General features: G+C 48.3%; 1 protein-coding gene and 1 long non-coding RNA gene across 2 annotated transcripts; both read right to left on the bottom strand.

The window, feature by feature from the left end:
* Positions 1 to 6488: 6488 nt before the first annotated feature.
* LOC144580863 (uncharacterized) lies at positions 6489 to 11713 on the bottom strand. The gene is made up of 3 exons (XR_013531138.1): positions 11157 to 11713; positions 10684 to 10736; positions 6489 to 10575 (listed from the first exon to the last, which is right to left on the bottom strand). It is a non-coding gene; the product is annotated as an uncharacterized LOC144580863 (long non-coding RNA).
* A 1613-nt stretch (positions 11714 to 13326) lies between these two features.
* On the bottom strand, positions 13327 to 18265 carry LOC100411271 (putative killer cell immunoglobulin-like receptor-like protein KIR3DX1). Its single transcript, XM_078360878.1, has 4 exons — positions 16937 to 18265; positions 15620 to 15925; positions 14649 to 14948; positions 13327 to 13889 (listed from the first exon to the last, which is right to left on the bottom strand). Exons 1-4 carry the CDS (start codon positions 16950 to 16952, stop codon positions 13777 to 13779), a joined length of 735 nt encoding a protein of 244 aa, XP_078217004.1. The 5' UTR covers positions 16953 to 18265; the 3' UTR covers positions 13327 to 13776.
* Positions 18266 to 21257: the final 2992 nt, after the last annotated feature.

Below are 21257 nucleotides of genomic sequence, written 5' to 3'. Positions count from 1 at the left end.
AGATAGTTGCATAGGTACACATGTGGCAGTGTGATTTGCTGCCTTCCTCCCCTTCACCCACATCCGGCATTTCTCCCCATGCTATCCCTCCCTAACTCCCTCTGCCTGCTGTCCCTCCCCTACTCCCCCCAACAGACCCCAGTGTGTAGTGCTCCCCTCCCCGTGTCCATGTGTTCTCATTTTTCCTCACCCGCCTATGAGTGAGAATATGCAGTATTTTTATCACTACACAGACAGTAAGACCCAGAGACCTGACCCTCAGCCAGCTGGTCCTAGCCAACAACCTGGTTCTTTTCTCTAAAGGGATCCCTCAGACAATGGCAGCTTTTGGACTGAAATCCTTTCTGGATGATGCTGGATGTAAACTTGTCTTCTGTCTACACAGAGTGGCCAGAGGGGTTTCCCTCAGCACCACCTGCCTCCTCAGTGGCTTCCAGGTCATTAAGCTTCGACCCAGTATCTCCAGGAGGATGGAACTTCGAATGAGGTCCCCAAAGTGCAGTGTCTCCTGCTGCTTCCTCTGCTTGATCTTTCCTCTTGTGGCAAATGTCCATATTGCCACACATGTAACTGGCCCAGTGAACAGCGTTAAGTATGGAAAAAATGTACAGACACTGTTCATCGCCCATCTCAGGGAGATTGTTATTCTCAGCGGCTGCAGTCATGTACAGCTTGGTGGATGGTGTGTGTTTGGCCCTCACGGTCTGCACCAGAGGCTCCATGGTCCTCGTCCTGCACAGGTACAAGCAGAGAGTCCAACACATTCGCAGCCACAGCCTCTTCCCAAGAACTTCTCCTGAAACTAGAGCCACACATACCATCCTCGTCCTGATGAGCATGTTTGTCTCCTTTCACGTTCTCGCTTCTGTTTTATCATTTGGGGTAACCCAGATTCAGAACCCAAGCCCCTGGCTGAGGAGCTTCTCCTTCCTGGTGTCCACAGGATTCCCGACATTCAGCCCCTTCGTCTTCACTGTCATTGACACCCATGTCTCACAGTTCTACGCTGCCTGCTGGACGAGGAAGCCAAATGCTCCAAGAATGGTCTCTGGGCTATAAGTTCCCTCCAGAATATTACATCATTTATTTAATCACTTCCCCCTTTCCAATATTTGGGGATTCATACATTATGCCAGTTAATATGTAAGGACTTTGGGACTCAGTATTGAATAAAAATGATAATAACCATGGCCTCATATTGCCTACTGGAGTGCCTAATGTAAACATGATATACATCATTATCCAACTGGATGGTGATTCCTTCAAAAATTAAACATAGAATTGCCATGGAGTCTTGCAACTTTACTTCTGTGCATATATCCAAGGGAATTGGATGATAACCCCCCTAATAATTTTCATATAAATTTGCTTATCATTGCAGGACGGGGAAGTCAATGTCTTCATGGGATGCAATCCTGAGAGTCATGAGACAGGTCTTTTAGAATGACTAGTGTGCAGGTGTGCCTGAAACTAACCCGTGCCAGATGCCTTGTGCTTTGTTTGCATTCTTGACCCATGCTGCAAGCTGACTCATTTTTGGTTTAGAGACCATTAAAGTAATATTTGGCATGTGCTTCCTCCCACGTAAAGTATTTGAAAACAACTCTGATCAAGAAGATTGCTTTACTCTAGAAAGTAAGAGTAGAGTGGTTGCCTCCTTTGCCCTAGAAATTCCATAACTATTTCGACGTTCATGTTCCTCAGTTTTATCTATTCATATATTTTATCATATGCAACAGGGTTTTACATCGTTCCCAAAAAGACACTGATTTTGCCATAGAAAAATTTAACGTTGCAATGCTGTGATTTGAGTTATGTTGTTACCTTTGGGGAAATTCAGAAAGAATCAGCTGCAGTCATCCATACACACTCTTCTCCAACCAACATCAATGAATGGAAGGGAAACATCTCAGCTCCTTGGCAAGATCCATCAATCTGAAGTCTGTTATTCAGCTTGATCGCTCCTGTTCTTCAGGCTCTCTTCCCTTGGACCTCAGTTAAATGGTTTCTGTCCTCGCTTTTGAAAAAGGATTCAGGATTCAGTTTTTACCCTCATTTACCCGCAAGAACTGGTGCTGAGCACTCCAGTAGAAGATAAAATGTCTGAATTTGCTACAAATGTAATTATAGTGCATGCAAGTAATTTAAGAAAACATATACCTATTGAATCTTCAACGTAGAAACATATGTAAATCATAAATGCTGTATTTATTTTTTTGAGACAGAGTCTCGCTCTGTTACCCAGGCTAGAGTGCATTGGCACGATCTTGACTCACTGCAACCTCTCCTTTCCCAGCTCAAACGATTCTCCTGCCTCAACCTCCCAAGTAGCTGGGACCACAGGCGCATGACACCACACCTCATTAATTTTTGTATTTTTAGTAGAGACAGGGTTCCACCATGTTGGCCAGGCTGGTCTCAAACTCCTGACCTCAAATGATCTGCCCGCCTCAGCCTCTCAAAGTGCTGGGATCACAGGCATGAGCCACGGTGCCCAGCCATTAATACTGTATTTTATGTAACATTCACAGGCCAATAGCTGGATTTATAGCTGGGAATTTCAGGGTGGAACTGTCCAAGACCCAGTGCTGAATTCATTGTTACAATCTGAGGATCCCCATGCAAAGTGAGAGGCGGTAAGGGAGGTGGTGCTGGTGCATGGCCCCAGGGAAAACTCTCTAGACCCACACGCATATCTCTGTTCAAGGCTAGATCAGGTCCAGTTCAGCTCATCTCTTCTGCAAGTAGGAGAGACGTCCTGACTTTGGGATTCTAGGGTGACAATTTTGAAATCTCTTGGCACTACCAAGTTGGCAGTGCTCATAAGTCAGGAATAGTGCTAAACTCCCACAGGGCACTTTCATAGTGGAGCTTTTGGTGAAGAGATTTTTAGTAAAGTGAAGCTCAATCAGCAGTAGTGTCTCAAAGGTGGAGCATATATTAAAAAAAATAAACATTAATGGCAAAGTTCCTGAAAAAAATCTTGAGACAGAAATAAAAGAAAAATTAAAAATGTGTACTAATATAGACCATCCTCCTGACATATTGTCTCGATGACTGGGTAAGATTGATGATCAGACAGTTCAGAGGGTTAATACTATCGGAGGCTTTGGAGAATTTCAGGCCGAGGAATAACAATAAAGGCCAAGTTAGCCGGGCGCGGTGGCTTAAACCTGTAATCCCAGCACTTTGGGAGGCCGAGGCGGGTGGATCACGAGGTCAAGAGATGGAGACCATCCTGGTCAACATGGTGAAACCCCGTCTCTACTAAAAATACAAAAAATTAGCTGGGCATGGTGGCGCGTGCCTGTAATCCCAGCTACTTGGGAGGCTGAGGCAGGAGAATTGCCTGAACCCAGGAGGTGGAGGTTGCGGTGAGCCGAGATCGCGCCATTGCACTCCAGCCTGGGTAACAAGAGCGAAACTCCGTCTCAAAAAAAAAAAAAAGTGGCCAGGGCAGCTGCGGCCATGCAGTCTTTGCAGCCAGGTGCATGGCCACACTGGAATTGTAACCACACTCTTCACAAAACGCTGAGTCTGGGAGTCCGACCTCGGTGGGCGGAGGCTCAATGATCTCAACTTTAAAAGCTGGGTTGCTCCCTACTTCTAAGGTGTGCTGTGAGGATGCGCTTAGAAGATTCAGGATAATGAATGCTTATCATGTTTTAGTTTTCTGTTTTTGTTTTATTTTGTTTTGAGACAGAGTCTCACTCTGTCACCCAGGCTGCAGTGCAGTGGCACAATCTCTGCTCACTGAACCTCCACCTCCCAGGTTCAAGCGATTCTCCTGCCTCAGCCTCCAGAGTACCTGGGATTACAGGCATGTGCCACCGTGTCCAGCTAATTTCTGTTTTTCTTTTTTAGTAGAGATGAGGTTTCGCTATGTAGGCCAGGCTGGTCTTGAACTCCTGACCTCAGGTGACCCACCTGCCTTGGCCTCCCAAAGTGCTGGGATTACAGGCGTGAGCCACCACACCTGGCCAAACATTTTGTAAATGAAAAACAGAACAAAATCTCAGGACTTCCAAATTCCTAAAGTGACATGGGAGGTTCAGCCTGGAGGCTGAGTCAGCAGCACCCTCTTCCAATGGGACAGCAGTCGTCATCAGTCAGATCCCCCACGGGAAGGGAGAGGCCCCAGGCATCTACAGAGGCCCCCACATGTCATTCATAAGGAATGTCCTTGCTGGCCTCCAGGAGTACAATCCAAAAGCTAGCTCCTAAAACTCAGGCTTGTTTTATTCCACACTGATAATATCAATGACAAGCTTACCTTCCCAGGTGCAGAACAAAGCCGAGATGAGATCGGTGATTCCTCAGACGAGATCAGTCATTCCTCCACCCACCCAGAGACATCTGCATAACTGATTCTTCCTTTGCGCCCCTTTTCCCTCCAAACATGCACCCTATCTTTGGTAAAAGGTAGATTTACTGGGAACTATCTGGAACCATTCATCCCACCATCTACCTGGCCCTCGGCCTCCATGCCTGTCTCTTTAAGGAAATTAGTAAAGAGTGAATCTTCGGAAAACCTCTTCGGAAGAAGCAGACACAAATGTGTCTGTGGCTTGTGCTTTTCCCGGCTGTGCCTTAAAGCTGGCTTAGTGATTATTAGCCTCCGTGGATTGAGACTTTTGCCTCGGTCCCTCATTCCGGTTGTCAGTGTGATGATGTTCCCGACTCCGCTGTGTCCACATCCCCAGCTCAGGCTCTACTGAGAGATACCTCCCACCTGCATTCTGCCTCTGAGGGACAGGGGCCAGGTGTGTGGTGAGGGGAGAGCAGAGGGTCCTTGCTCTTATGTAGGGCCGTCCCATCCTCCACAGGACCACAGCTGCGGGGCGCTATGTCACTAGGACCCAGGGTGAGGTGGAATTGGCCTTCCCGGTCTTGTCTCACCAGTGGACATCATTTTTTCAGGCAGTCTGGGGGTGTATCCAAGGGTCTTGGTACTGCCACAGCTCAGGCTGCCTGGCCCTAGGCAGAGAGGGGGTGGGCAGGGTTTTACAGAATCTCAGATGCTGCTCCTGGCTGTCAGGGAGCCCTCGACCCAGCATTTCCCCAACACAGTGACATGGTGGAAGAACCAGGCACCTCTCCTGACCATCTGTGCTGTGCCATCTATACGCACACACACACATGTACACACACAACATGCAGTCATACACAATCTCTGACACACACACAAAACATGCAGTCATACACACACTGACACACATAACATACACACTCATACACAAATCTCATACACACATATACATGCACGCATACACAATATGCACATACACAATCGTATACATTCATGTACACACACTCACACATGTGCATATAAACCCACACAGATAAACACTCAAACTCACACACATACAATCTCACACGCTCAATCTCACACACTCAAACATATGCACACATAACACACATTTACAATCACTCACACACACACATACTCTCACACACACGGATGCAAATAAACCCACACAGAGATAAACACACACTCACACACACCTACACACACATACCTCTCCCCACACACACACACACATGCAATCAAATGAGAGAGAAACAAACACACACATAAATTCAAACACGTGCAGACAAACAAAAACACAAATATACACAAATACAAAAATACAAACATGCGTAGTATACTCACCCAAACGCATACAAACACACATGAAAAGCACACATAGAAACACCCCCACAAATGCACACACAGCTCTGAACAGAACTTGGAAACTTGTCTGAACCCACTGGGCTCCAGCCTGCGGTCAGGATGTCCACGGGGTCACTGTGCCTGACCACTCGGACCCAGCATCTGTACTGGCCCCCATGGGAGACGCTCACAGGGCTCAGAGGGAAGTCAGCCTGGGAGAACCCAGCCTGAGGCTGCAGGCCAGGGTGCTGGAGGAAGTCACATCCCCTCCTAGTACACAGCGAATCTGTTGTAGCCAACCTCAGAGCCACACTGGAGGGTCAGGCTCTCTCCACAGCCCATGACACGGCCCTGTGGGGTTGGGAGGGACGGCTTCCTAGACACGCCTGGAGGGAACGAGGACTGAAACTGGAGAAGGTGGCTCCTCACACGCACCTCGGGGTCTCCTCGGGACTTCCCATCCCCTTGTCTCTCCTGGCTCATGGGAAAATGAGCTATTTTTGAGACCCTTCATGGTATAAAGTAGGTTTGGTGAGGATCTCTCCAACAGCTCTGAAAGAACGTATTATAGCTCTTTTAGGTCTTCAGATTCTAAGACGCTTTTGAGGCCGTTTGTTAAAAATATTTCTGCTGATGATGTTAAAAACCTGTTAAAAGGTAATTCTTAGGAGAGATGAAGAGGTAGGTCTCCATGTTCAAATGACCCGGAGAACCCCCAAGACGACGGTTGTTAATTAGTGGCGTGTATTTAGCAAATGCCATTGAACCTGGCTGTATCTAGAAGACACACACACAAGTTCAACTGTATGCACGATTAGTAAACAGCAAGATGGCCTTTTAGGTGGTTTTACACTTTAATGCAGATACAGAGGTGTTTGCGGAGGGTTCTCTGTGGGTTTCCTGTGAGTGCAGAGAAGGAACAGCTGCGTGTGTGTAATGAACACTGTAATTTCTAAAAATATAACTCACTGTAGGCCAGGTATTTGAGAACACACTGTCATTACAGAATGCTCCCAGATCTGCCTCTGATCACTGAAAATCCCTAAACTCCTAGATTTGGTCACACGTCCCTGATGTTTGCGTCGCTCACAGTTGTGAGGAGGCACATTCCGTAGCCTGGGATGATCTCACAGTGCGTGCTGGGCACGGGACCAAGCTCAGGTATCTCAGCAGACTCAAATTAGGAGCTTTGTCATGCTCGCACAGGAAATTATGGTTTGGATGTGCAAATATTCCACATCAGAGAGTGGGGGAAGAAAAAATGGAAAAAATCGTCGTGATATTTTTAAAAGTTAAAAATATCAACTCATTTTCTTTTTAAAAAAAAATGCAAGCTAGTAAGCCTCAAACGTTCAATATAAAATAAAGGTAAGTGTCCTGACTTGTCTTTACTGAGTGGTGGATGTTGGAAATAGATGCCCGGCTGCATCACAGGCTTCCACCTGCGACCCAGTGGTCTTGAATGGCTGCTCCTCAGCGTGGGAAACGCTCTGCGCGTCCCCCTGGCAGGGAAGTGCTTGGATGCACCAGGCCCGTGGTCACCTCTGTCGTGCTCTGAATCCCTTACGCTCCAGACTGGACCCACTGGAAGAGATGCTGACAGAGAATCCCTGGATCACAGAGCAGCGTGGTGACCGGAAACAGAACAGGAGACTCGTCTGTCCTGTGAAGTGATTCAAACGCAGCCTGTGCCCTATCCCACGCCCACGACCCAGAGACAGAACGAGAGCCTGGACTGCAGGATGAATGTCCGAGGGGCTGCTCGGGAAGGGTGCTGAGGTTGTCCTGGGAAACAACAGAGGCCCCGGTACACTCGGATCTCCACGTGTGGCTTCTCACGTGACAGGATAGAAGCTGACTGGTGCTGCTGCCCCAAGCTTGTCAGTGCCCTCGACTGGAGGACGAGCACCCACCACATCATCCCTGAATGGACACGCAGGTATGAAGATGTCAGGTGTGCAGGGTCTGCAGGAAGCATCTGCAGTTAACCTGGTTCGACAACCCCAGTTGCCCCACAGTTGAGACCAGCCTGGGATGCCAGGCAGGTGTGTCACCTGAGGCCAGGAGTCCGAGACCAGCCTGGCCAACAGGGTGAGACCCCATATCTACTCATGGGTCTTGCAGGCGACCAAGCCTTAAAAACATGTTAAAACTGAAGCTGGAAGCCATCGTTCTCAGCAAAGTAACACAGGAACAGAAAGCAAACACCTCATGTTCTCACTCATAAACGGAAGTTGAACAACGAGAACACGTAAACACAGGGACCCCACACAACGCCTGTTGTGGGGGTGGGGAGTGGGGGGGAGGAACTTACGGGATGGGTCAATATGTGCAGAAGATAGCCAGGCTGGGAGTGTGCCTGCCATTCCCCCTCACACCCGCTAACCAGCATTTGTCCCTTAGTCCACATATCCCAGACAGTGGAGGAAGCACAATCCCCCTTTGACCCAGGGAGACAGAGAAACTGTTTCTGGGTAACATTAGAGGATCTCTGATGTTTGCTCCATGCTCTTCTCTCTGGAAGGGTTGGGTGTCCTCATCACTCACCAGACTGGAGTTGCTGATACTTCCTATGGGCAGGATCCTTGGAAGGTGGCTTGAGTCCCAGAGGTTAATCAAACTCAGTCCTGCCTCCAAAAGTTCACAGTCCATGCATAAAAGACCAGTGGGGATCGGGCAATAAACACTCACCCTACTGGGCACAGACACTGTGGGCTGATCAGCCTCTTTGCTCAGCCTGTGAGATGAAGACGTGTGTATGGAGGTGGATGTCTGCATTGAGACGCTCACGAAATGGTGAGGATTCCCCGGTGAAGGAGCACATGCACCGGTTGGCTACCTACAGCTGGTCGTGGGCAGCAGTTTGTGAATTGCTCTGGGCAGGTGCCAATTCAGGTAGAAAGGAGCAGAATAAAGGCTCAGATATAGAGGTCATCAGAAAGCAGCTTCCAGACAATATTCTGTGCTGAGAAAGGATGCGTGCTTTCTCTCCATGTGAAACCAGGGGACGAGAAAAGGGACAAACAGGAGGTGACCTTCTCAGAGTTTGGGAGAAAATCTCTATGGCAGAAATTTGCACGAAGATAAGAGATGACAAGACACTCCAGGGGAGAATTCTGCTTGTTCCCCGCATTTCATTAGATAAAGACGATCTCACAATAGATGTTAAATATTATCATTTCCTGACACTAGGGCTCTTCCAGGAGGCTGCACTCCATGAGAAAATACACTCTGCCTCTTCAAGTTTGGACCTTTCATCTGCAACAGCCAGAACTTCCTCTGACAAAGAAAACATTCTTATTCATGCTCTTCTGACAGCCAGCAGCCATGCGTGGCTCTGAGAGCTGAAATTGTGGCCCTGTGGCTGAGGAATTGAATTTTAAACTTCATGTAATTTGATCTATTCTAAGTGAAAAAGCCATATTTGACAAGCGGCTACCATATTAGGTGACTCAGATATAGAACACACTTCAAATCGGCAAAATTGTATTGAGTAATAGCAAAGACATGGAATCAACCCAAATGCCCATCGATGATAGACTGGATAAAGTCATGTGCTACACGCACTGCACTGAATACTACGCAGTCATGAAAAGGATGAAATCATGTCATCTGCAGAGACACGGAAACCAGCGCAGGAACAAAAAAACCAGACACTGCATGTTTTCACTTAGACGCGGGAGCTGACCAGTGAGACCACATGGACACAGGGAGGGGAACGACACTCACTAGGGCCTGTCAGAGGAGGGCAGGGGGTGCAGAGAGCATTAGAGAAAAGAACAAATGCATGCTGGGCTTAATACCTAGGGGACGGATTGATAGATGCAGTGAACCACCACGGCACACGTTTGCCTGTGTAACAAACCTGCATATCCTGCACACGTGCCCCGGAACTAATGCCTGATGGGGGTGATGGGGGGATGGAGGCAGCAAACCACGATGGCAAGTGTGTACCTATGCAACAATCCTGCAAAAATATGCACATGTACCCCAGAACTTACAGTACAATAAAAAAAAGACTGTGATAACATAATCCAAAAAAATCACATTGCAATAAAAGCAGTAAATACGTCCAAAAAATTTTTAAAATAAACTTACTGAGTAATTTAGAGACTAAACTGGCTGAGGGTATGCATCAGCTTTCTAGAAGCATGTCTGCGGAGTTTCAGAATAAGTCAGGTGACATTAGGGAGATGTCCAGAATGAGAGGGTGGGTAGAGTCAAATCACCTTAAATGGCTGGATGCTCAAAATAGAATCACAGAATGGCTAGCTGTCTGCGAAGCAGTGCTGGAATTCTGAGATCATCCCACAGGCATTCAGACTGTGCTGTTGCCAGCTTGGAGGTATCAAGATAGGACCAGAAGGAGGAGGAATGTCCACGGAAAAAATCCTCCTAGGGGCTGGGCATGGTGGCTCAAGCCTGTAATCCCAGCACTTTGGGAGGCCGAGGCGGGTGGACCACGAGGTCGAGAGATCAAGACCATCCTGGTCAATGAGGTGAAACCCCATCTCTACTAAAAATACAAAAAATTAGCTGGGCGTGGTGGCGCGTGCCTGTAATCCCAGCTACTCAGGAGGCTGAGGCAGGAGAATTGCCTGAACCCAGGAGGTGGAGGTTGCAGTGAGCCGAGATCACGCCATTGCACTCCAGCCTGGGTAACAAGAGCGAAACCCCATCTCAAAAAAAAAAAAAAATCCTCCTGGGAATAGATCCAGGTCCTTGGTCATGAATGCCCCTTGTGCTCAAAGACTGAGGGCAGCTCTGGCCCCCGCCTAGGCTTGGTGGACGGCGGTGTAGATACTGGGCTCCTCCGAGAGGTACTCGGTACACGGGAGGGTGGGAGTGACTCCTCTCTGAGAGAGGGTGTGCTGGTTTAACTGGGAATACACCATCTCCTGTGCTGCTTCTCCTGCAGGGTCCTGGGGGAATGAAGGTGAAAAGAGGGGCATATTTAGTAACTAAAGGCAGGGTCACTGGACGTCTGAGAGGATGGAGCTGTGGCGATGGTTTGGGCTGGGAGAACTCACCTCTTCATCCGTCTGTTGGCCTTCCATGGGCTCTGTGTTGGCCATGGGGGTGTCTGTGGGGTGAAAAAGAAAGCCTTCCAGATCTTCATGTCAGATGTGGCGATATCAAGACCAAAACAAGGCGAGGGTGTGCCTGAGGCTGCAGTGTGATCCAGCCTCCCCCACTCAATCAGAACCACCCCTCAGCAACCCCAGGGCCATCGTGACTGCCCCAGGACCCCTCAAATCAACTGCCCCCATCCTTCTGCCTCTCTCATGGACGTTCTCCTGCAGGTCAGTGGCCTACCCAGAGACGAGGTGGAGCAGGGGAGGGGGAGGGGTGATCAGTTAGTCAAGGAAAGGGGCAGGGTTCCTCCCTCAAGAACCTCAGTGGAAACACAGAGCAACCCACAGGATGTGGACAGCCCGCTCTGTGCCTCGGTCACATCCCCACGAGGCTCACATGATGCCCTCCTCTCTTCCCTGAGACTTACGATGTTTTACGGAACACCAGTAACCAGTGAAAGCAGAGAGGCAAATGCCGATGGAGATGACCGCTACTGAGAGCCCAATGAGGATACCCAGGTTGCTGGACTGTCCTTGAGGAAGGAGCGTGTCTGTCAAGAAGCAAATGATCAACCCTCTCGTTCACTGCTTGCCTATTTTGTGCCAACACATACTGAACGCACGACATGCTTTATCTGAAATTCTTCCAAGATCCCTACACCTGAACAGTGACTGTCTCCATTTTCCATCATGTACAAAAAATTCCAAGAAAAGTGAAGACTCGTGTCCAAATCAAAGGCCCTGTAAGAGAGATGTGAAGGCTGGGCGCAGTGGCTCCCACCTGTAATCCCAGCACTTTGGAAGTCCGAGGCAGATGGATCACCTGAGGTCAGGAGTTCGAGACCCGCATGGTCAACGTGGTAAAACCCTGTCTCTACTAAAAATATAAAAATTAGGCAGGCATGATGGTACATGCCTGTAATTCCAGCTATTTGGGAGACTGAGACGGGAGAATCGCTTGAACCTGGGAGGTGGAGGTTGCAGTGAGCAGAGATCATGCCACTGCACTCCAGCCTGGGTGACAATGCAAGACTGCATCTCAAAAAAAGAAAAAGGAAAAACTTGAAGATCTGAACCCAGGCCTGTCAGCCTCCAGTGTGACTCCCCTGCCTCTTCCTCATGAGAAAAGACAGTTTGTTTCTGCATGACAAAGGAAACCCTCTGCATTCACCCTGGCCGAGCACCGTTTCCCCTGTCCCTCCTCAGCCCAGCACAAATGCGCTTTCTGAGAATGGAGAGAGAGGTGGCCAGAGGATGCCTCTCATGCCGGTTTCTGAGAACTGAACTTGCTCCAGAGAATGTCGGTGCTTTTCTGAGTAATGAGTGAGAGTAGGTGGGTGGAGAGTTCTGGAGAGGAAAAGGGGAGTGGACACAGGATATGTCACATAGGAGCACATCCCCTCTACCAGGACCCATGCCGGGGGCGGGGGGGTTGGAGGACTCCCACATGTGTGGACGCTTCTCCTCCTCCTCCTCTCAGCCATGATACAGTCCTTGAAAGAAAAAAGACTGCAGTCAGTCACAGTCTTGGGCTCAGTGGACGTGTCTGCTACTTCTAGTCATTCATCTTGGGAAACTTGACTTTCTTCTCTTCCCCACCTTTTTCTTTTTTTTTTTTCATAAGGAAAGAGGCATCGTTAGCCCAATATTCTATCCAAGTACTTGGATGCTTTGGCCAGATGCTCAAATTAGTGGCTCACGCCTGTAATCCCAGCACTCTGGGAGGCCGAGGTGGGTGGATCACCGGAGTTCAGGAGTTCAAGACCAGCCTGACCAATATGTGAAACTCGTCTCTACTAAAAATACAAAAATTAGCTGGGTGTGGTGGTGGGCGCCTGTAGTTCCAGCTACTCGGGAAGCTGAGGCAGGAGAATCACTTGAACCCGGGAGGTGGACACTGCAGTGAGCCAATTTCATCCCACTGCACAGGGAGAGACTCTGTCTCAAAAAGAAGGAAAGGAAGGGAAAGGGAGGGGAGGGGAGGGAAGGAAGAAAAGACAGAAAACAGACGTTTCCCAAGATGAGTGACCATAACTAGCAGAACCATCCATTGAGCCCAAGTGTCTGATTATACTCTTTCAAGGACTATGTCACGTTCCCCCAGAAGGCTCCCTGCTGCCCCTTCTCTGATACCCCACGTATGAGTTTCCATCAGCAGAAACAGAGGCCCAGAGAGAAATGAGTCATGCACTGAGGAACACTAGAACGAGGTTCTGAACTCTTCCTCTCAGTGGGTCCAGCTCTGAGCCTACCCTGAATCCACCTGCTCAGCTCCTTATCCAGCCTGGGCCTGTCTAAGCCGCCATGAGTGTCCTCCACCGGGATGTCACACCCCACCAGGCTCATGGCTTCCACTCCTGCTTGCCTGCAATAAACACTGTTTACATCGATCAACTGCTATCTCTAAAATAGAATGTGGACCATGACGTGTTTCTGACTAAAACGTTTGTCTTCAGCCAGGTGCGGTGGCTCACGCCAATAATCCCAGCACTTTAGGAGGCCAAGGTGGGTGGATCACCTGAGGTCAGGAGTTCGAGACCAGCCTGGCCAATGTGGTGAAACCCCATCTCCACTAAAAATACAAAAATTAGCCCAGTGTGATGGCGGGCACCTGTAACCCCATCTACTCTCAAGGTTCAGGCAGGAGAATCACTTGAACCCCAGAGACGGAGGTTGCAGTGAGCCGGGATTGCGCTACTCCACTCCAGCCTGGGTAACAGAGCAACACTCTGTCTCAAACAAAAACCAAAAAACAACAAGATAGACAGTAAATATTTCACATGGTCCTCTAAATCCTTCACATCTCCTAGCATGTTCATGACCACAGACCTCCGTGGAGGAATGATAAGCATTGCTTCTCAGCAAGGTTCAGGTCACTCTGACCTCTTCCTCCCTGTGGACGAGGCCTCAGTCCCAAAGCAGCGGAGGCTGAAAGGCCTTACAGACCCCTGCACGGACCACAGTTTCAGATGCAGATGAGGAATCTGGGGACCTGGGAGGGGCTTCCTAGCCCAAAGTCACACAGCTGGGAGGTGGCACAGCCTTCACTCACACAGGAGCCTTCCGTCTCCACAGGGACTCAGACACTAGGATAAGAATTATTTGCTTACCAGATTTAGGGGTGGATTCCATGATCAACAGAGGAGTACTCTTAGGGTCTCCTAGGGGGAAACAAGGCAGAGGAGGGGTGAGCAACAGTGATTGATCGCCCCATTAAAGTAGGACCATTTTCTTTTCTTTATTTTAATTTTTTGAGATGGAGTCTCACTCTGTCGCCAAGGCTGGAGTGCAGTGGTGCAACCTCATCTCACTGCAACCTCCATCTCCTGGGTTCAAGCGATTCTCCTGCCTCAACCTCCCGAGCAGTAGAACCGTTTTCTTTGGAGGGTTCGTCCCTGTCTACCTTCTACGCTGTCATCTACCTAAAGACTCATGGGGGTCCTGGGGTCCCTTCCTTGGAATCTCTAGGGGGTGATTCTTTCCCTGAGATGGGAAGGTGACTAGGAGATGCATGGTGATGTCAGCAGACGTTTCTCCCATTGGGATGATAAATATCCACGTTTCCCAACAGGGAAATCTCTCTGTGGTGAGGGGTCAGGAGGGGCTTCGGAGAAAATGGAAAAGGGCGAGGGGCTGAGGCAACCTCTGATCTCAACAAACTCCATCTGGCCTCACCTCCACCTGTGTTTGCCCTGACCTCTTTCTTCATGTAGGAGGGGCGGAGGGCGCAGAGCTGCCCTGTCTATGCCCTGCACCCTGACAGCCCCATCCCACTCAGCCTGTTCATCCCTGTCTGTATTTTTCACTGCTTCATTTTGTCCAGAATACCTAATGCCCCTGTGTGCCCAGTGGGATGCCCCTCTGGTATGGCTCTGGGACTTAGTGGACAACAGGACAGGTGGCAGGTGTGGGCTCCTCACCTGTGACAGAAAGGTGCAGGGGCTCACTGGGGGCCGACCACTCATAGGGGGAGGCATTGAAAGAACCGTAGCATCTATAGGTCCCTCCATGGGCTGGCGTTGCGAGGCCCACAGAAAAGTTGGCCTGGAATGCTCCCCTGTGTCCCTGACCTCCACTGAGCCACTGGCCATAAGGAGCCCCCTCTCTCCACAGATGGTACCGGTCAAATGAGATTTCAGAGATGCAGAATAACGTCACGTTCTCTCCACTCCCCATCCTGGGGTCCTCCTGGGTGGAGAGAGAAGGCTTTTTGTGTTTTCCTGGGAGGAAAAGAGGCTGATTTTAGAACACGCTCCTGAGTGCATGAACAAAGGCGTCTCTCTCTCTGCTCTTATCTTGGGGGCAGATTCCGAATGTGGGCTGGTGCCTCTGTCAATCTCATCTTCCTCTCTAGGGTCCTGACCCGGCCTGTGTCTGTGTCTTTTTACTTCCTCTGCATTTCATAGATTCCCCGCTGCTTTTGACTGTGTCTCTGTGGGTTACTGCCCCGTGAAGCCATATGAGCTGTGGGGTTCTCCTGGAAAATTGGAGTTACTCTGTGCTTTGAGAGATTTCAGAAAACAGAGTGCTGGCCTTGGGTTCCCTGACATGGAACTACAGGGTTATGGGTCTCACTATTTCTCAACTCTGTCTGTTGAAAAATACAAGAATCTCTGGAGAAGCAGAAGGAACTTCACTGATTCCCACTGCAGGGAAGACCTGGCTTTGCCCCAAACCCAAGGAGTTAGATGTGACAACTTGCTGGGGAGGGTGAAAGTGACCGCTCCTCCCTCCTGAAGCACTCAGACATGTTGAACCCCCTTGCTGAGCTCCTCCTCACAGTCCCTCTGTTCCTTTAGTTTTCTTCCTCTCCTGAGGTTTGATTAACAACCACATCATCCCATGAAGCTCCCAGGGCACCAGCGGAGCAGGATGGTCCAGCCACACTCACCTGTGATCACAATCTCCAGGGGGTCGCTGGGAGCCGAGCACTCATAGCGGGAGTGACTGAAAGAACCACAGCATCTGTAGGCTCCTGCCTGGGCCGGCGTGACAGGACCCAGGCAAAAGACAGCCTTGACGTAGTAAGTCCCAGCCTCCAACCTTGTGTCAAGTTCCTGGGAATGCTGTGTGTGCCCATCTTTGTATAAGATAAACTCATCAAATGCCAGCTCCGAGTGACAGCTCACGGTCACCCTAACTCCCGCAGCCACCAGGGAGCTTGGGTGGGCTGAGATGGAAGGTTTTGTGAATGCACCTGGGAGCAAAGACAGAGGAATTCACAGGGGTCTCCTTCCTCACCCCTCACCTGGGACCTCAGGGTGAAGCTCTCCCTCGTCACCGCCAAAGCCCGTTTTTTTTTTTTTTCACATTTTACAATGTTGTAATAAAATATTGATTATATAAAAATTGGGGAAAGGATGAAGAGCAAAACTACATAAAGAGGTAAATGGTAAGTATTTATACAGTCAGTTTTCTCTGATGTGTGAAAAAAAACTAATTAAAAAATCCTTTCTGGTAATATGAAAGTTCATGATTCTTGTTCCATCAATGTCCGTGTTTGCTACCACAGCTTCTTAGTTGTTCAGCTAGATAAATACTATGAACTGATGCATGAGATTTCATAAGACATTAATACCTCTTCTTTATACTATAATTCTTTCACTGCTATATCATATAGTATTACAAATAAATTGTAACTATACTTCATCATAAATTGAAATTAAGAAAGTACTCTTTGCCAAACTGATATCTGACTCTTTTAAATTATATTTATTCACTCCCTGCCAATTTGAAAAATCTAATAAACTATAGAGGGTTTCCTAGTCATTAACGTGAATTAGTAATGCTATAACTTAATTCAAAAGCAATTACTTTTTAAAAATAGGGCACATACCAGGAAAGCTTCACTTTTTCATCACAGTAGCCACAACAGTTTAAATTCTGATGAACCCTCATCGTTAACAGGAATGAGCTCCTTCCTCAGTACTAACATGGAGGAGGCAGCAGCTTGAGTCCTGCTCATCTCTCATCTTTAATCGGTGGAGGGAGGTCAACACAACCCACCAAACCTCCAGTCTCTTCTGCCCATTGGACAGTTTCTGCTGCAGTTTTGCCATCCTGGAGGAAGGCAAAATCTACACACAAAATAGCCTCTCCCACTGGAAGCTCTGTGAGCTATGGTCGCCATGCTGTATATTGGATCTCTAGAACATTTTCATCCTGCAAGGACACCTAGTGGACATGGGATGGGCTGGACTTCTCCTACCTGTGACCAATAGCATCAGGGAGTTGCTGTGCACAGCTGACCACTGTGAGGTGCGGCTGAAAGATCCAGAACATCTGTAGGTCCCTGCATGTCCTGGGGTCACAGGGTTGATGGTGAAGTCATTGGAACGGCCAGTGTGCAGCTCACGGTCCTGGGTCCCAGATGTTTTGTATATTTTGAATGTGACAAACGGAAGATGAGAATCACAGGAGAGAGTCACACGTCCTCCCTGGGGAACCACAGGGCTCGGCCGGGCTGACAGGGAGAGTTTGTACAGAGCACCTGGAAGAGGAGGAGGCGCAGCCTAGAGAGGGGAGTGTGGAGCCCCCCACCCGCCACTGTCCTTGGGGGCTTTCCTTCTTCCCACTGTTCTGCTTTGCCCTGTAACATGAAGCCCCTGATGCCCTGGGTACCTGGTGGTGGGACAGGGACCCGGCCCACCCCAGAGTGGACATGGAAGGTCTTCCTGGAATAGTGTTCTACTGGGCATGATGATACAACATTGAGCCAGGTTCCTCCTAACTTTTGTCTACAACACACATCTGTGCATGGAAGAGAAGGAGGAAACTGACCAGATACAAGCAACACAGAACCATGTCAACTGGTTTAAACAATTCCCAACACAAGTGCCGGGCACCGGGTCCCTGCCTCCCGACAGAGGGTGCCCAAACCCGCCCCAGACACCCGGATTCTGAACACCACAGGCTCCTTCAGGAGACTGGCTGAGCCGAGGGGCTGCCTACAGGGGGTTTCTAGAACAAGATGGAGCCTGGGGTCTCCCCAGGACCCCCCTTCCTGTGTTTCCGGGGCTCACGGCAAAGCCCTCCCCACGTCATCCGCGTCGGCCTGGCTTCGTGTCCACCCTCCCTGCCTGGAGAACACTTTGTGCTTGGCCACCGCGGCGCCTGGGACTGGGACAGGACTCACCCACCCGTGTGCAGATCTTCTGGCCCAGGCACAGTCCTGGGGAAGAAACAAAACAACAAGCAATGGCGTCTGCACGTGATTCCTGCCCTCCTTGTAACGGTTTGTCAGCTCAGCCTGGATTCAGAGGGTGGATGAACCTGGCTTCCCGCGCCCAGTCCTGGGTTATACAGAGGCCAGTTCTTCAAGAGAGCATTTTCCATCCCAACCCTGCCCTCCTTTCCCTTCCAGGACTCACCCAGACACAGGACGGCGAAGAGTTTGGGGGCCATGGCGCCTCTTCTATTGGGCCGGACACAGGGGTTGAGCTAGACTGGAAAATGGACAGGATGTGGCAGCCATGGCTTTGCAGTTTGAAGTGCTTAGAGGTTGCCCCCCACACAGGAAGATGCCCGGCCTCACTCTAAACATAGGGGTGACGCAGACAGTATTCTTGGTTCAACAGAGCCCCCAGCATGCTTAGAAGTTGCCCCACACACAGGAAGATGCCCGGCCTCACTCTAAACATAGGGGTGACGCAGACAGTATTCTTGGTTCAACAGAGCCCCCAGCAAAGCCCTGACTTGAATCCCTGCACTAAATAATCCATAATGTCTTTTTTTTTTGAGACGGAATCTTGCTCTGCCGACAGGCTGGAGGGCAGTGGCACGATCTCAGCTCACTGCAACCTCTGCTTCCCGGGTTCAAGTGATTCCTCTGCCTCGGCCTCCCGAGTAGCTGGGACTACGGGTGTGTGCCACCACATCTGGCTAACTTTTTTTTTTTTTTTTTTTTTTAGTAGAGACAGGGGTTCATCATGTTGGCCAGGATGGTCTCGATCTCTTGACTTCCTGATGTGCCTGCCTCAGCCTCCCAAAGTTCTGGGATTACAGGCGTGAGTCTCAATTTCAAAGTTAACTTTTCTACATGCAAAATTGTAGAGTGGTATCTTAATATCTTATTTCCTTTTCTGAGAACTATGCATGATTTGATTTCTGTTACAGAATGTTCTCCTGCCAAATGAAAACAGATGCATTGTCAGTGTTGTAAAATGGTTAAACCATAAAACGGAAATGTTTATTCTGTTATGTTCAACTTTTTGCAAATTGAGAACGATTTTCAAGTTCTTTCTTTTTTTTTTTTTTTTGAGACGGAGTTTCGCTCTTGTTACCCAGGCTGGAGTGCAATGGCGCGATCTCGGCTCACCGCAACCTCCGCCTCCTGGGTTCAGGCAATTCTCCTGCCTCAGCCTCCTGAGTAGCTGGGATTACAGGCACGCGCCACCATGCCCAGCTAATTTTTTGTATTTTTAGTAGAGACGGGGTTTCACCATGTTGACCAGGATGGTCTCAATCTCTTGACCTTGTGATCCACCCGCCTTGGCCTCCCAAAGTGCTGGGATTACAGGCTTGAGCCACCACGCCTGGCCTCAAGTTCTTAAAGTTTTCCTCTGTGCTTCAATAAGTTAAGAACAACAGAAGTTGATTTTGTGTTATTAACACAAAACATATACTTTGTGTGTCATTACGCTGCGTCTTGTCACATCCCGGTGTGCGCTTACTTCTCAGATCTTTAATTTATATTAAATAAAAATCGCATTGGATTAAAACCGTTGACTTCACAACGTTGTTGGCCTCGCTCCAGCGTGTAAGCACGACTGAGCTGCCTTCCTGGCAAGAAACCCACAAACACCTTCAGGTGCATGCAAGCAATGTCGGATCAACAAGCTCTCCTCATTTTTAACCAACGCGTGCTTTATATTTTCAAGTGGGTATTTGCCTCATGTGTTGCTTGGAGGGTGACTGTCCTCTACAGAAGTCTTGAACTTTACAAATGTCACTTCCAAGTCAATAAACTATAACACATTTTATGACTCATAGAGCAGTGTTCAATATTCGGCATCACTGGTAAAACGTCTTTCTCATGGGTGATGCATTTGTTTACAGGTGCAGATATGTGTATCACAGCATTGAGTTAATATATTTTTCTATTGTAGAATATATTTAATTAAATGTTAACATCAAATTCATCCTCTGTCATATGTAATTAGGTATTTTCTGTAAGTGGAAAACACAACAGAATCTGACGACCATTGCCGGGAGTTATGGGGTCATCACTCTGGAAAAAAAATGTGTTCTCATGTAGTTTACTCTTACCTTGACGTTCCCCATGTCCCACAGTTAACACCCTGGGGTGTGAACTCAGGGAAACCCACTCATACAATCCACGACACACAGGCAAGAATGTTCAGGGCAACCTTTGTCCAAAAAACAAAATGGCTGGTGAAAACATACGTCCCGTAAGCCAGAAAGGACAAAGGCATGAGGAATGTGCAAGCCATTAAGTGCATTCTATCTGTTGGGAAATTTAAACAAGAGGTGTGCAGAGTGACGAGCACAGCGGTATCATTTTACAGTCAGAAACACAAAACACACTGTCCTTTGTTCTGTATTTAAAACGTAAGCATACACACACACACACATACACACACTAAAACACACACATACACACACATACACATACACACACATACACACTACACAAACACACACACATACACACACTACACAAACACACATACACACAGACACACATACACACACATACACTACACATACACACACACTACACAAACACACACACATACACATACACACACACATACACACACTACACACACACGTACACACACATACGCACACTACACAAACACACCACACAAACACACACACATATACATATACACACACATACACACACTACACAAACACACACACATACACACATATGCACACTACACAAACACACACCACACAAACACACACACATACACATACACACACACTACACAAACACACACACATACACACACACTACACAAACACACACACATACACACACATACATACACATACACACACATACACACATACACATACACACACTACACAAACACACACATACACACACTACACAAACACACACACATACACACACACATACACATACACACATACACATAGACACACACTACACAAACACACACACACATACACACACACACATATTACCGGATGGTAGCTATGCTATGGAAGACACATATTTACAAAAACAACACAGAAAACGTTCAGAATTGTGTGCGTGTGCTTTGAGAAGTTCTGGGACAGGTGAGAGACAAAGCATGAGTTGATCCTATTCCTGTGAAAATGCTCCGTTTTTTTTCAGCGGCGATTTCACAGGGCTTTTTTTCTTGCTCTAATCTTACTAATTTTTTAGTGATATGAGCTGGCTGTTGGGGAGAACCTTCAGCATTATATGCACATATGTTTGTGTTACTCATTGTTTATATATGTATGTAAATATATATATAAATATATAAAGAGGAAGAGTTGAGTTTTCTGGAAGAGAAATATAGAGA

This window comes from Callithrix jacchus, chromosome 22 (assembly GCF_049354715.1).
Source record: "Callithrix jacchus isolate 240 chromosome 22, calJac240_pri, whole genome shotgun sequence".
Classification (NCBI taxonomy): Eukaryota; Metazoa; Chordata; class Mammalia; order Primates; family Cebidae; genus Callithrix; species Callithrix jacchus.
The sequence above is the reverse complement of the archived record's forward strand: the minus strand, read 5'-3'. Positions and strand labels throughout refer to the sequence as shown.

Coding starts and splice junctions, on each gene's coding strand:
- LOC100411271 (XM_078360878.1), bottom strand. Junction 14,949..15,619: donor CCTGGAGATTGTGATCACAG/GTGAGTGTGGCT, acceptor TTTTCCTCCCAG/GAAAACACAAAAAGCCTTCT. Junction 13,890..14,648: donor CCTGCACCTTTCTGTCACAG/GTGAGGAGCCCA, acceptor GTTTCCCCCTAG/GAGACCCTAAGAGTACTCCT.